Source organism: Microcebus murinus, chromosome 13 (assembly GCF_040939455.1).
Source record: "Microcebus murinus isolate Inina chromosome 13, M.murinus_Inina_mat1.0, whole genome shotgun sequence".
Classification (NCBI taxonomy): Eukaryota; Metazoa; Chordata; class Mammalia; order Primates; family Cheirogaleidae; genus Microcebus; species Microcebus murinus.
In genome coordinates this window covers 7,971,368-7,987,932 of record NC_134116.1, presented here as the reverse complement: position 1 = coordinate 7,987,932, position 16,565 = coordinate 7,971,368, and the positions used below count along the sequence as shown (strand labels likewise).

Below are 16,565 nucleotides of genomic sequence, written 5' to 3'. Positions count from 1 at the left end.
CTGGTGCCCCCTGTCAGTGAGCCAGACCTGTGGCCTGGTATCAGTGACCTTTAAACTGGGATGGCACAGGGGACTCCATGCAGCACGTCACTGAATCCTCGAGGCAAACCTGAGCAAGGGCCATGGTCCTCCTCCTCTTTTGCAGAGGCTGCTGTGTCCAGGGAGGTTAGGTTGTTTCCCTGTCTGGACCTGCCCCGTCCCCAGGCCCCTGCCACTCTCCTGGCCCACTCCTCAGACCTTCCCTCCAACTTCACGGCCTCTAAGCGATCCCTTCCTAGGGCCCTTGCGTCGAAGCCTCGTCCAGCCTACTGTAAAAGGCATAAGGAGAACTGGCGTAACTGCGAGGTGTTCTGGCCATGGCCTTGGCTTACCACACTCTCTGTGCCTGCCGGCCACCTCCCCAGCTTGTCAAAGTCGTGATTTTTTCCCTATTTTTCTTTTTGGTTTGGAGCCAGTCTTGCCCCTTAGCACCCAAGCCCAGCACTGGAATATGTCGGAGTTTGTCTGGTCAGTAGCAAACTCTGTTTAGAAAACACCTCGACTTTGAGCTGCCCAAGAAGAGATAGAAGGAGGCCAAGTTGGCTAGTCATTGCTCGTTAAAATGTGTAAGTATGCAGGTATAAAAACACGTGGCGTGTTGCTGATGACTCAGGTGAGGGCACGCGACGTAACGTCTGCTGCCGTGGGGAGCGGGCGTGGCGGGCCCCTCACGGGCCTTCCCCACGGAGAGCAAAGGAGCTCTTACAGGACAGGAGGACCGTCTTCCTACAGAGCTGCTCCAGCGCACCGTCCCTCATCTGAACTGCTGTCGTTTCTTTCTGGTGCTCCTGTTCTGAACACACAGCCCGATCCCTCCTGTCCTCCCGAGTCTCTGGCTCGGTCCTAACCGTGCTGGAACTCGCCGGCACTGAGGAAAAGTCCGTTGGAATTATTCATTTTACGTGGGTGAGCACCTCTGTCCGTCAGTCATTTCACTGTCTTTAGCTGGAGACAATTTCAGGACCATTCTACAGTGCGCGTATTTATTCTGTATGCCCCTGAAACACTGTTAAACAACGGAAACCGAGCTGGCGGGCTTTCATGCCTGGTTCCTTGGGAAGAAGGATTTTGCACTGTGTGGCGTGGCGGTGACCCGCGCTTCCTCTTCCATATACCTTGCCGTACTAATACCACGTTAGAATTATTTCCTTAATTTCAAAGGCTGCATGTGTGGAAATGACTTATATTTCCTGTTCTGATAAACTGATAGAATGTTACTGGAAACCTTGTTCCCAAGTTGGCTTTCGTTGGCTTTCTTCTTTGTTGACCTCTTTTGGGATTAAAAGAATAATTATGAAAAGTCCAGCTTGACTGGAATTGTGACAAAGACAAAGACTTGTATAAATTTTTGCCTTAAAATATGAAATTCTTTTAACAATAAATATGTGTCTTTTATGTCAATTAGAATGAGTTATTCAATATTCCTTTGTAGAGGAAGTTTGGAGAGGTGCGGGGGGGCAGTCTGATGGTAAAATATCTGTAAATTCCCTTTAGAGAATTGCTTCTTTTGCCTGGAGGTATATTGGCTTTTAAAGACTTCTTTCTACAAGACATTGCTAGGAACATTCGGAGGACAAAATATTCTTTGTTTTAGGACAGATGAGTTTTGTTCTTGCATCTTCATATAAATTTGATTAATACTCATATTTTTGTGTGTGCAAGTTGAGAACAATAGCCAGCATTTTTTCTTTCATGCATATATATTGTATCAACTTTAGACAATGCTTACATATGCAGAAAGTTCAGTGCATCTCAGTGGGTTTTTTCTTTGAATATATATGGGCAATGTGCACTGGTAGTTAGAGAAATATTAACAGCTAGATTAAAGAGTCTAAATATTTTATGTGCTTTATTTTATGGCATTCAAGTTGTTATTTGAACCTTTTTGTAAATGCCCTAAATATGAATACATATCTGCGATTGGGAAGAGTGACACTGAGCAGTTTTCTCCACGTGTTGAAATGGGGCTGTTCCTCCCATATGTGCAGAGGGGAGTGTGCGCTGCTCACCAGGTGGCGAAAGGAAGCCTCTTCTTTCTGCCTGATGGCACAGGACTGCTGATGGAGGCAACAGGACACTGTCTTGTCCTTGCTCTCTGTGGGTTGCCTAAATAGAAGGCAGGGACAGCTCGTGAGACCGGATGTTCCCTTAATCCTGCAGCTGCCACCATTGATCTCTCTCAGACTCCACTGAATCCCATTTACAAGTGGCAGAGCCAAGTCTCTGCTGGCAGCCAGAGAATCAGAATCAAGGCAGGAAACTCTGCACCTAAACCTGATAGGAGCCCAGTTCAGGAAGCTAGAAGCTGGTTTTCCTTAGAAGGTTCCATGACTTCTTTTCCCCAGAGGCAAAAGACTCACCAAGGAATTTAGATCATGTATCTAGTGATTTGTATGTGTCTAGGACAAATGCCCATGCAAATAGGTGGGTTTCCAAATCTTTCTAAATATAATGATGCCAAGATTCAGATAAGACTCCAAGGAAAAGAATTCCTGTAAAGAAAGTCAACCAAGAAATCCCTTGCTCAAAGCTTTCCACTTTCCACCTGGAAAAAGATGTCTGTTTCATTCCAGTTGAATAGAATATAATCTAAGGTGTCCAGAAAATACATCCTACACATTTACATTGCCAACTGGCTCTTAAGCAATCCAGGTCATTTCCAATTTCTGTAATTTCTAATTAGCACAGCAATGCTGGCTACCAATTCAAGGCAGGATGAAATTCAGCAGGAAAAGAAGGGCCCTGAAAGGATGCTTTGAACAAAGGAAAGAGAACTAAAAGTTCTTGGGTGCTTGATGGGTTAGAAGCTCTGCTGCTGAGTCCCGGGTGCTCAGAGCCCCCCTTGGTGCACCGTAGGTGTCAGGGTCAAAAGGAAGGCTGGCACTTTCTAGGACAGGCACTCCGGGGACCCACTTAGTCACGGGGACACTGAACCTGTAAGAAGCACCTCCTCTGCTCCACCCAGGGAGACAGCCCGTGGTGTACAGGTGGGGCATCGTCTCTGGGAAAAGCCTCTTCCACAGCGCAGGGCCAGCTGCCTGCCACAGGGCTTCACAGCCCTCACCATGCTAGCCTGGGAATCGTGTTAGAAAGCGGGTGCTGCTCCAGTGAATCTGGGGTGGCATCTTCATTCCTCCCTAGCTCCAAGCGATGCTGCCTGTCCACAACCCACACGAGGAGTAGCGGGGGTCCAGGTGGAAAACAGCAGCATTTCAAACATGTATTGACTACCTCTGACTTTGTGTAGAGGTCCCTCCCTCCAGTCAGTCTCTCCCTCCCATTCCACCCCTCCCTACTTCTCTCTCATCTCTCCTTTCCCCTCTTCCTCCCTCCATCCTCTCCTTCCCTTGCCCCCATCTCATTTGTGACACCACTTCCAGGTAGACCTTCTTCACTGTCTGTTCTCTGTCATGTTTCTTGGCTGCCTACAGCTCTCTGTACCCTAACCCTCCTTTGCCAGCATGGGTTTTGTTCCTATGAATTGTCACAGTAAGTACCCACCCTTCATCTCCCCTTGCAGCTTAGAGGCACTCAAAGGTCTACCGTGCTGCTTCTGTTTAAGCTGCTTGGCCTGTGTATCATTTCCCAAAACTTACAGCTCACATTTGTTTTTCAGAGCTACTCCTATGGGTTCCATAGCACTAAAGATGTCAAGAGCGTACAGTGATGTCAGAATTAGCATCCCCTTCCCTTTGGTCTACACGGCCTCTCCCAGCTTCTTTCATTCCTCTACCTGTTCTTGAAAGAGCAGATGAGTCGAAGCTTGGTCCCCAGCTTGGTGTGTTGACAAGATAGAACTGCCTCAGGTCCTTAGCAAATATACATTCCTTTGCTGAAGGGCTTGACGATTCATTCCTTATGCAAACTCCTTCCATAAGCTGGGATTTAGGCCCAGAGTCTGCGGCAGCCGTGCATCTGGGAAGCCACTGTGATGGCTCTCAGCCCAGAAGGAATACAGGTGCCTGATCCCCAGGCACTGTCTTCGTCCTGGACTATCAAGTGCAGTGGATTGAATAGAGTCCCGAGCTGCAGTGTGGGGACCACAGAAATACTGTGGCATCTGAGGGTCCTAGAAGAATGGGCTTAAAACTCACTCCAATCCAAAATGTCCTCAGTTCCCTGATAATGACACCTTGAAGGTCCTCCTCTCCCATGCCAGGGTGGTTGGCCTAGGTGGGTCTGGCACGTGAAGAATAGCAGAGCCAGAGAGGCCTGAGCCAAGGTGGCCCTGGCTGGTAGCAGGTGTGACTTCGTACTCAAGGCCTCACTGTTCCTATTCACTCTCTAACCCTCTTCTTCAGAGCACTTACCAGAATTTAGATTATGCAGGTTTGTTGTTTGTTTTCTTATTTAACTTTCTTTATTTGTTCTACTTGTTCACATGCCTCAAGGGCAGGGACAATGTCTCATCTGTCCCCCACTTGACACCCAGAGCCCAGCACAGTGCATGGCTCAGAGTAAATTCATGTCAGTGAGGAATGAACAAGTGAATGAATTTGTAACATGAAAGGCAGGATGAATTATCTCCCCGACCCCTCCCAGCTGCAATTGGGGTGTTGGATGTTCTCTCACTGGTGCTGCTGAAGAAAAATGCAGGCTGTCGCTTCTTGGTGGCCCCAGAGGCCCCAGCTGGGCGTGGTTCCATGTGAATATGGGGAGGTGAGACTGGAGCATTCTCCGTGGGATGGGCGCTTGCCCCGGCTCTCGCAGATCTGCAGTACAATTGGTCCCATTGGGCGATGACTCCTCTTGTACCCTGGGAGGAAGGGTAACAAGCTCCAGAGTTTGAGTAGCCGTAGCCTGGTCCGTGACAAGGAGTCCTTTCCACACAGCTGTGGCGCTGGGAGTGCCAGCCATCCCCTTCTGAGCTGCGCAGGCGCGGAAGTCCGCACTGGTGCAGCTGCAGGCCCCGGGAGAGCGCAGTATCCGAATCCGCCGGCGTGTGGCTGCCGCTGCGAACGCAGACAGGGAATCGGAGATTAATGGAGGAGTTAATTGATGTTTCTTATTTTAACTTGTAGTTTTTGTAGAAAGAGAATGTACAATACTTGGTGAGACGCTTGGAGGATTGTGTAAAGAATCCTGAGGCAAACTGGCCCTTCCAGGGGGAGGGAGAGTGCACCGCCGGGACGTGACGGTGCAGACGGGACCAGGCCCGTGTGCCATCGAGGTTGGGGAGCAGCGTGGTGAGGCGGATGCAGAATGGGAGGAAAGTCATCATTTTTATTAAGGAGGAGTTGGCAAGGTGGGATCGCGGCTTGTCTTGCAGTTGCGTCAAGCAGTAAAATCAAGGGACAGCCTTGGGTTGGGAGTAGTCAGCGGCTGGTGTGCACATTTCATATTCTTCCGTTTTGAGGGGTGAGGCCTGGTCACACCACACTCCTCGTTCCAGGGCCCCAGGAAGGCGTTCATATCTTGAGACTGCTTCTGAGTCCCATATCTTGTCAGGGGAATGCCACGGCTCAAGTGAGAGACTTGTTCAGCATTTAAGAGACTGTCTGGGGCACACACCCTACCCTAAGAAGTAAATATTTCTGTTCATCCTGGAGACCTGACATTCTAGTATGGTACTTAGGGCTCTTGTAGATGCTGGAATTCATAAGAGTCTGTCTGAGGACAGCTAAGCTGCTGGTGGGAACACACACACAAGTGCACGCACGCGTGCACACACACACACACATACACACACGCGCCCAGCTGGAATGTCCATGCTGGAAACTGGCTTGGCATGGAAGCGGGGCCAGGGGGCTGCCCCCCAATGGAGTATTCCTCCCCTCATGAGACAGTGTGTCTGAGCCACTGGCACGTGGTTGAAAAAGTGTTGAGACTGGGAGATAGCATACAAATTCCAAGTTAGCCTACAAGTCCTCGTTCCAAAAGCAAGAAAACACCATTCCATCTTGAGCAGGTTATGAAGAACCCATTTCTATAACTAAATCCAGTGAATATCCTAAACCTGGAATAGGGAGTCTGTTAGATCAATTTCAAACCATTAAAATCATTTCAGCTGTTGATTTATATACAGGGCCTTGGCAAGTGGCTCTAAAATCAAAATTAAAAATAGCACGTGAAATAACAGACGGAGAATATGAGTTTGTGCTTTACCCTTTAGACTGAAGAGGCCCCCGCCCTTCCCAAGCAACTGGTGAATGAATTATTGGGTGAACTGCGGACGTGAGCCAAGGCGCCTGTTCATGTTCCACTCATGTGGAATAAAACATAGGACTGTGGCAGCCATCTAGACCCCTGTCTTTGATGCTAAACCTGCAGCTTAGTGGAGCTGCATTTCTAAAAATTCACCTATTCAAAGTCGTGAAACTTATGAGCCCTGTTGCAGATAAACATTGAAGCCATAGGAAATTGGCAAATGCTATTGTGAGGGCACGAGCAGATTTCATGTGTGTTTTCTTTTGCACTATGGAACTCAAGCTGTCCCATCACCTCACTCAGGACAAAAAAAAAAGGATGTAAAAGGCTTTCAAAGTATTGGTTTCTTTAAAGGGTTTGAGACTTTTTCAGACTTTTTAAAATTCTTCAAAGTACTGGCTGAGGCATCAGGTACTATAGCAGGCAAAGAATTATAATAAGAATACAAAAAATATGAAACTCTCCAATGAGCCCTCTCTAGGGGAAATTGTTAGCTAAGGGAAGGGGTTTATCATCTGCACAAGAACACAGAGTGATTGCTGAGGGCTCAGGTGGCTTTGAGTGTCCTTGTCCTGCCCCTCTGCCGGCACCGCAGGGAAGCCCGATGAGCGGGAGCCTCAGAGGTGGCAACTGCACTTGCACACGGGCATTCGGCCTGTGCTGGGACCAGGGAAGACCCGGCGGACATGCTACCATGAGCAAGTTACAGAGGGGGTCCCCAAGCCAGCATCCTGTTGAGTCATTGAGACTCAACTCAGAAGAGAATGAAAAGGCTGTGGTAAAATGTCATAAAATTTGTTCATAATTGGAAAGGGTTCTGTCATCTGGGGAGTTTTACTTGCATGATGAGGTGTGGCTCACTGAGCACCAGAAGCCAACCTTGTCCAGGGTCCCTAAAGTGTAACTGCCTACAGGATGGGCTCCAGACAGGTGGACAGAGACTGGCTGAGGGTGAAGGGCCAGACTAGGATTTACCTGTGAGCTGCTGCACTGGCTCACCTGTGGGGGGAGGGCTGCAGCAGCTCACCTGTGGGAGGAGGGCAGCAAGAGTTCACCTGTAGGGAGAGGGCTGCAGGAACCCACCTGTGAGGGGAGGGTTGCAGGAGCTCACTTGTTGGGGGAGGGTTGCAGGAACCCACCTGTGGGGGGAGGGCTGCAGGAGCTCACCTGTGGGGGGAGGGCTGCAGGAGCTCACCTGTGGGGGGAGGGCTGCAGGAGCTCACCTTTGGGGGGAGGGCTGCAGGAGCTCACCTGTGGGGGGAGGGCTGCAGGAGCTCACTTGTGGGGGGAGGGCTGCAGGAGCTCACCTTTGGGGGGAGGGCTGCAGGAGCTCACCTGTGGGGGGAGGGCTGCAGGAGCTCACTTGTGGGGGGAGGGCTGTAGGAATCTACCTGTGGGGGGAGGGCTGCAGGAGCTCATCTGTGGGGGGAGGGCTGCAGGAATCCACCTGTAGGGGGAGGGCTGCAGGAGCTCACCTGTGGGGAGAGGGCTATAGGAGCTCACCTGTGGGGGGAGGGCTGCAGGAGCTCACCTGTGGGGGGAGGGCTGCAGGAATCCACCTGTAGGGGGAGGGCTGCAGGAGCTCACCTGTGGGGAGAGGGCTATAGGAGCTCACCTGTGGGGGGAGGGCTGCAGCAGCTCACCTGTGGGGGGAGGGCTGCAGGAGCTCACCTGTGGGGGGAGGGCTGCAGGAGCTCACCTGTGGGGAGAGGGCTGCAGGAGCTCACTTGTGGGGAGAGGGCTGCAGGAATCTACCTGTGGGGGGAGGGCTGCAGGAGCTCACTTGTTGGGGGAGGGTTGCAGGAGCTCACCTATGGGAGGAGAGCTTCAGGAACCCACCTGTGGGGGGAGGGCTGCAGGAGCTCACCTGTAGAGGGAGGGCTGCAAGAACCCACCTGTGGGGGAAGGGCTGCAGGAATCCACCTGTGGGGGGAGGGCTGCAGAACCTCACCTGTGGGGGGAGAAGACGCCAAGTCTGATACTTGGCTGATCAGAAAGGGGAGAAAAGAAGGCCGATCTCTTTGTCATTTTTGTCTCAAAATGTTTGGTAGTGGGAACAGTCTGAAAGGAAGAGCTAAGGTACTTCTTCAGGTAGTCCAATCTTCAAGTCCATCTTTCGCCTGAAATGTGGAGATCAAGGGCGAGAAATGCCTTTTTGTCTCGTTGGGACTGTGCAGGCAGGGAGCTAGCTCAGTTATCCACTGAACGCATTTCAGAGTTATATCTCCATCTGGACAAACAGTTGGATTGTGCCCCCCATCTGACCAAATAAACACTGGGAAAGCCTATGGCCCCAGATGCCTCCTCCTCCCACCCAGATAAGCAGGTCTTGTGGAGGGAAGGGGAAGGGGATGGGCTCTCCTTTGCAGGTGGTCACAGTTGAGGTCACAGGTGATGCCAGAGCTGGAGGTGAGGGTCTATCACCCCATCAGCAGGCGTATCTGCAAGCCTTTTGGGAGGCCCCCTCCTCACAGGAACCCCCTTTGATCACCATGACGGGTGTTACTGATGGAGCCAGAGTGGCCCTGCTGAGTGTGACAAAGCCACAGTTCATGCCGGCCCCACCTGCTCCCCTCCTCGGCCACCCTCTTGCCCACCTCTCTGGGCTCACCTCAGCCATCTTCTCCAGGTGCACCGTGACATTCCAGGCAGCAGAAGAGCTGCTTCCTGCGCCCCTAGAGTTTCTCTTTCATACCAGGTCCTCAGTGTCACAGCAGGCGCACATTCGGTTTCCTCGCTTCACGTGGAATCCCTGGATTCCGGGAGTGCTCTCCACTACTTAGTGGGCTCCTTACAAACGCTTGCTGGCCACACCATGTGCAGCACCAAGGGTGGACCCCGGTGCAAACTCTGGGCTCCCGGTGATGACGCTGTGTCGGTGCAGGGTCAGCGATTGTCGTGAGTGTCCGCTCTGGCGCAGGATGCGACGGCGGGCAGGTGGTGGGTGCGGGCAGACAGGGGCTCTGTGGGAAATCTCAGTGCCTTCCGCTCGATTTTGCTGTACACCTAAACCTGTTCTTAAAATTAAAATCTGTTTTGAAAAATGACTTACTGAATGTTTTGAATGTTAGAGTTGGAAGGATTCTCAACAGATGACATTATGATACATATGCAGTTGACAATGTTTTAGGTAACTTTTTCTTTGCTTTGTGTTTGATTGTTGCAGGGTGTGAAGAAGCTTGATGTGCCCTGTGGAGGGAGAGACTGCAGTGGGGGCTGCCAGTGCTACCCCGAGAAAGGCGGGCGTGTAAGTCACAGCGTTGCAATTACTCTTCCCTTCCTTGCACAGTCAGGTCTCACTTCGGCGGGGATGCACTCTGAGAAACGCATCGTTAGTGGTTTTGTCATGCGAACATCACAGAGTGCACTTACACAGACCCGGAAGGTACAGCCTACTACACACCTGGGCTGTGTGGCCTAGCCTGTGGCTCCTGGGCTACACACCTGCACAGCATGTTGCCGTCCTGAATACTGTAGGCAACTGTAACACAATAGGAAGTGCTTATGTATCTAAGCATGTTTAAACACAGAAAAGGTGCAGTAGAAATACAGTGGTGTAAAAGATTAAAAAAAAAAAGTGGTACACGTGCATAGGGCACTTACCATGGGTGGAGCTTGCAGGACTAGGAGTTGCTCTGGTGGGTCAGTGAGTGGTGAGTGAGCGTGAAGGCCTAGGACACTACTGTACACTACTGTAGACTTTATAGACACTGTGCACGTAGGCTACAGTACATTTTTTAAAAATAATTTTCTTTCTGCAATAATAAATTAACCTTAGCTTACTATAACTCTTTTACTTTATAAACTTTTTAATTTTTATAAATTTTGACTCTTTTGTAATAACACTTAGCTTAAAACACAAGCACACTGGGCAGCTGTACAAAAATACTTTCTTTTATTATATCCTTATTCTATAAACTTTTTACTATTTTCAAATTTTTTATTTATTTTTTTACTTTGTAAACTTTTTGTTAAAGACTACAGTACAAATACTGCATTAGCCTAGGCCTACACAGGGTCAGGATCATCAGTATCACTGTCTTACACTCACACACCTATCTTGTCCCACGGAAAGGTCTCCAGGGGCAATAACCGGCATGGAGCTTCACCACCTGTGACAACAGTGCCTTCTCTGGAATGCCTCCTGAAGGGCCTGCCAGACGCCGTTTTACCGTTACTTTTTTTCTTTTTTAACAAATAGAAGGAGTACATTCTAAAATAATGATTAAAAAATATAATATGGTAGATACATAAGCCAGTAACATAGTCATTTATTATCAAGTATGATGTATCATGTGTAGTTGTATGTGCTTTACTTTTATACAACTGGAAGTGCAGCAGGTTTGTCTACACCAGCATCACAACAAACACATGGGAATTGTGTTGCATATGGTGTTTTGATGGCTACATCGCTAGATGATAGGAATTTTTCAGCTCCATTATGACCTTAGGGGACTACCATCTCATACATAGTCTGTTGTGGACCAAAATGCCATTTTACGGCATGTGACCATACTTCCATTTGAAATGAATGTTTCTTAAATTGCCTGATTAAGTCAATTGCATACTTTGCTAAGAAATTTAATACAGTTATATTCTCTTCCACCAGAACAAACAATAATATAGTGCAAAATTGGGTCAATTTGTACCATCTTCCTGATACATTGAGAGTAATTGAGCTAATCTTCATAAGCATTTTTTCTCTTATTCATTGTTATAAATACCTATCTGTGTATGTATGTATATATGTGTATATATAAAATGCAACTATGTTTTATACTTAAACATAGATTTCATAAAAATGTTACATGAAGAAAAACATAGTTGCATTTATACCGCAATATAGGTATGCAAGCTAGAAAACACTGGCAATTATACCTTGGATAAAACTCTAACTTTTAACACATTAACTGCCATGTGAGTTGTATTTAACTCAAGCTATTTTTGAGCCCAGGGCCTTGTGAAGCATGTATAACTGCAGCTGATTCATGAAAATCTTACTTGTTGATATTCTTACTGCTACAGTTAACATTGGCAATTTAATTGCATATAAATAAAGCACAAACAACAATTAAAAATAATACATTTTTCATTCAATTAGAAATGATCATTTTGTTTTCGAAGTTTTTATTCTATTTTCATAATAAAACACCATGTTCCCCAGGAAAAAATTTTTTTTAGTGTGGCAGTCAATGTGTTAAAATTACTCATTCCCTGAATGTCCTTTATGTAGCCCATTTCATAGATAAATAAGAGAAAAAAAGGCTACGCCAAATTATCACCATTATACCTACCAGAATTTGAAATATTGACCTGATACTGGGTTTAATATGTTTAATTGAAGTGATTGATCCCTTATTCTACTGCCTTTAAAACTGATGTTTAAGTCTTGACATTACATATTTTAAAACCGTATTATTTTTACTTACATGGTTAAGCCTTTCTGCATGTGTGGAAGTGTGGGGAGGGTATTTCGTTTTATGACGATCTTCTGCCTCTTTGTCCTTGTACTCATGCCACTGCCTCCAGGACTCGAGCGTGTCTACACCTTCATTTGGCAAATGCCAGGTTATCCTGGCAATGGGGAGTGCTTGCCTGCATTGCCTTGCTTTTGAAACTAGAAACTATACCCAGCGTGGGTGTCCCAAATGAGCTTCACTAAGTTGAATCCTGAAGTTGTTTTTTAAAGTAGACCTCCCTTGTTCCTGCCCAGTAAGAACAAAGCCTGAGCATGGCCCCAAGGCTGGGCTACTACGTCACTGCCTGTGTCCCTCGCACAAAATCACATCGATAAAATTTATGACAGGACACCTCTTTATACATTTGGTGGTCTTCTCTGCTCACACGTGACTGGTCACTATTTCAATGTCAAAAATCACAGCAGAGCCCCTGGATGGAAGCTCTCGTCTCCGCATGCTGTGTTATCATGAGCTGCACTTCCCCAAACAGTTACTGTTTTAGTACAGGATTCCTCTGCTTGGGGTGGGGACTTTATGCTTTGGGAATTGCTAGTTGAAGACTATTTATCAGCATTTAGCAAGGATAAACATGTTTTAAGTATGTGGAAGCCATTTCAGGAGATTTAGAATTCCCCTGGTCCCTTGCTGTAGACTTTCCCAGCGATGCTTCTGCTGCAGGGGTGCGGAGGCGAGCCCAGCCTTATGTGGGCATGCAGCAGACGAAGTAGTGGCACACAAGTATCTGCGAGACCCGCCTGCGTTGGATGGAGTTAGACTCTAGAGGGACTCTACATTCTTCTCCAAGTAATCAGCCAGACAGAACCCAAACAGACTGAGTAGATGGTTACTGGGTCTGCTCCTTTTCACTTTCTATGGTTATATGATGCAGGACTCATATATCAAAATTTTCCGTAATGCCTTTAGAAGTATTTTGTTTGTCAGTAAAGATAGCTAATTCTGATTATTTTGATATATAATGCATCTGTGTAGCAGTGTACTATTATATTATGCCAAAGACCTTTCCAAAGAGGTTATTAGGAGGGAGTCTAAGGGTTCCTAGGTCTCTATAATTAAGTAAATTTACAGTATAGGCATCAAGACCTTTTATTTCCCTGTGTCTCTAATGAAAGAAACACCTTGAGTCTGTTTCTATGCTTTGCAAGTAAAGTGAAAAATTGACACCTTCTGTTAATTGGATGAATATGAGTAATCCAAATCTCGGTGTGGGTTTGGCTTTCCTGTAATTCTGTAGGTGGGTTATCAATGGGGATCAAATTAGGCTGAGATTTGGCAGTTGTGTGAGAGGTCATACAGGAGACAGAAGCAAACGATACCCCACTCTGGGGCCTGGGCTGGGGGTCCACTATGTATGGGCAGCGAGCGCTCAGGTGGCCTGGTACCTGGCGAGGTCTGCCCCTGTCTGTGTGCTGCACATGCTCGGCACCGTCTCACACCTGGGCGGGACCCACGCTGCCCTGCAAGCTCACGGAGCCAGCACTGGGTTGTTTTGACCGTAGGCACACGGGGCTGCCCAGTTGTGTCAGGAGTGCCATTGAACATTGATCAATAAGGTGACAGAAATGGCTGACAGTAAAAGGCAAGAAACTGAAGACATTATCCAGTATATTTTTTATTAGGACAATAGCATATAGTTTATTAAAATGCTTTTTAAAGATACAGTGTCTATTTCAGTACTACAAACCTCATGTATCGTGACTTAAATAGTTATTAATTAACAGATTTTCCCAAATGTGTTTCTGCAGAAAGCAGGGCTATTTCTGCCCTACTTCTGGACCAATAGTATTTGTTTAAAGTAATGTAATACATAAAAATAGCAGTTGGACAGAATTTGCTGTTCAAAGAGCTGTGTGCATAGTTTGTTCTTTCCCACAGCTTCCCCTGGGGGGCCTTGCGGTATATTTTCCCTACGGTGCTACTGTGGCGGCCATGAAAATGCCTGAGTGCAGACACCCCCCTCCCGAACACTTGGCTAACTCAGCCTTATATGGCCATGGTACCCCAGTTAATTTGTTCCTCACCATGGTGACAGCCAACGTCAGAAACTGTGTTACCAGATAACTTTTGGACTCTAAGCAGAAATCACAAATGTACTATGGATTCCAATTCCAAATGAATTCTCATGTTACCAAATGAATGGGCTTTGTGTAAAATCTGTGCAGCCTGATTCTCCGCCCTTCGATGGAGACTTGGATTCTCATAGCAGGGAGAGAATTGCTTCTCACAGACAGAACCACCCAGGCTCATAGATAATCCCAGCAAGCCTCAGAGTGGGCAGGAAGGCAGGGACTGGCGCGGCTGGGCCACCTCCCTCCCTGGGCGGAGCTGGGGAGCTGAGCAGGGTGCAGTCACCCAGGAGGACACACACAGGAGGTAACAGGAGGACACCCACAGGAGGTAACAGGAGGACACCCACAGGAGGTAACCGACCTGCGAGACCACACACCCAGACCACGGCAGAGGCCAGGACAAAACTCAAGTTTGGGAACTTTTAGATGAACTCTTTTTCCAATATAATCTTTTGTGTCTTTGCTTCTCTTCCCATAGATCAGCCTAGAAAAGTGAGATTCAGGGGGCCAGGGTGGAAGAGGAACGGGGAAAACACACAGGCAGGGATGAAAAGAAATTTCATTCTTTTATTCATGCGTTATGATTCACTAGTGAATTTTCCAATCACCTCTTCAGTTGTTTAGGAAATTTAAAAAACAAATAACTTTAACATGATTTAAGACTTTATTGTTGGTTGAGGGTCTGTATTTCACATAATCTCTATTAAGTATATTTGAATAACTACAAGTCCTAATTCACCGATGCTACACGGGGTGATACACCAAAGAACGTCACCAAACTAACTTCTCAGACAGTCCTCTCTGCGGAATACCACGCCGTCCTCAGCCCTAGACAGCCGCCTACCCCGCTTGCCTTTCTCCATTCATTGTCCTTTTTCTTTCTTTGTACACTGTGGAGATGGAAGGCTGTTGAGTGGAAAGCATCGGAATGAACTTCTGTTACAGAATTTCTACCAAAGCAAAGTCACAACCACTGTGTGACACACAGATTAATAGTACAGGCATCAGTAGAGAGAGCAAGTGAGGCATCAGATTTGACAAATGAAGACAACTTTGCTTTTGCTCATTAACTTGCCTAAAAAGTTGAGAAAGCCTCAGGTTTTTCTAAGTGAGGTCAATTTTAGTTCATTATTTCAGTTACTCAGCAAGGTTCCTGTTCTCCCCTCCTAGCATCTAATCCGTAGGTTATTTCAAAGTTTTAATGACACCAACCTTCATAGGGTACCTCTTTTACCTAAGGCAGTTGGGCATTTCAAAAAGCAGTGAGTACAAAGGCCAGTTGTGTAAGTCCCAAGACAGGTCAGTGAGATGGACAACGGCCCTGTCAAACTACAGGGGGAGAAGAGAGATGACATCAGCAGCCCCTGCCCACGTGCGCCGGAGTGGCCGCGTCACTCAGCACCGGTCCAGTCTGCGTTCTGGAGCCCCTTCCACTGGGCCTGACAGCTGGAGCCAGAACACAGGAGACTAAACCAAACAAGCTCACTCTGGAGCAATGGCTAAGTGCTTAGGACAACAAGTTGTGTTTAGCTGTTGCATTTTTTCATGTGAGTTTCCCACAGTCTGTGGGTCCCTGGACATAGGTCAAATAATCCTTAACCTCACAAGATTCCTTAAATTCAGCAATATAAATCAAAGTGAAAGAAGCCAGAGAGAAACTGAGCGAAAGAGGAAGCAGAGGAGTGGAGAGAGAGCTCCCCGGAGGTGGGAGGGGCAGATTGTGGGAAGACAGGAACACTCGTAGTCTTTGGCTCTTGCTGTCAGCTCAGAGGGGCAACAGTCCTGAGACGAGAGAGGACGTGTTACCCCAGGGAAAGGAAGGGGAGGGTGCCGTGGCAGCTGTGAACACAGAGACTGGCAAGATCCCTCTAAGGTGAACTGCGGTCTTGCTGACAGTCTTCTGTCACATGTGGCCGATCACAGACCTCACCCTTTCATGCATATAGCCAGGATTTCACATTTAAACTAAATGTTCTCTTTGAAATGACTCAGTATAAATCTGCAAACCGGTAGCCCACAGTGGTGCCATGGAGGTCAGTTCAGCTCAGATGGTCAGACTGTCGTTGCAGCTTCTATCCGTTTCCACAGTCCATGCAGCCACCTGTCTTAGCTCTTTGAAGCTTCTTACGAGTGCAGAACGAAAGTGTCGCTGTGGCAGACCTCTTTCCAAACCGACTGCTATTTTTCCAGGCAGACACTTTTTAGTGGTGCGTTCAGCGTACTTAACAGGAGTTGTCTCCAGTATTTTATACACCATCACAGCACAGAAAGGTCAAAGAATTATTCAGAAATAGCAGAAACACTGCCTGGCTTCCGGGCTTTTATAACCCTTGTCTACATATAGTTCTCACCCACTTTCCAAATCGTGTGGTTATTTTTAGTGTGACTTTTGGGCAGAGGTGGCCTGGCTCACGCGGAGCCTCAGGGGCTGCAGCAATTGGGTTACAGGACTATTTTCTGTGGGGAAAACAGTATTGCAGCAGGTTTGGACAGTGGCCACCTAATTTGTCAATCCTGTGCAGTGATGAGCTTTTCAAGTGGCATTTTCTTTCACGTTGGCCACCATAAGGAGAACCCTAGGTCCTTTCAGCAGAGGAGTTTTACATTCCTGCCACCCTCCAACATGTGTTTCATACCTGCTACTGCGGGCAGGGTGCTCATCTGACAGCAGGGGCTACCTCAGTGCACGTGGGAGGGGGCCAACAGCAGGCAGAGGACCTGAGCAAGGTGTGCCCTATGTTTTGGGGACTGTGAGGAGGCCAGTGTGACTCCGGGAGGGCTGTGGGAAGAAGACTGTACAAGTCCCCGGGAGGCTGTCTAGCTGAGCTGGGTG

The 16,565-nt window shown here is 47.7% G+C and overlaps 1 protein-coding gene across 1 annotated transcript in view; it reads left to right on the top strand.

Moving 5' to 3' along the window:
• The window catches only part of COL4A2 (collagen type IV alpha 2 chain), a 177,742-nt gene that overhangs the window by 32,445 nt on the left and 128,732 nt on the right, over positions 1–16,565 (top strand). Inside the window, exon 4 of the mRNA XM_012751869.3 lies at positions 9,353–9,433. Within this exon, the coding sequence (XP_012607323.1) occupies positions 9,353–9,433 (81 nt within the window). The remainder of the gene's footprint in view (positions 1–9,352; positions 9,434–16,565) is intronic.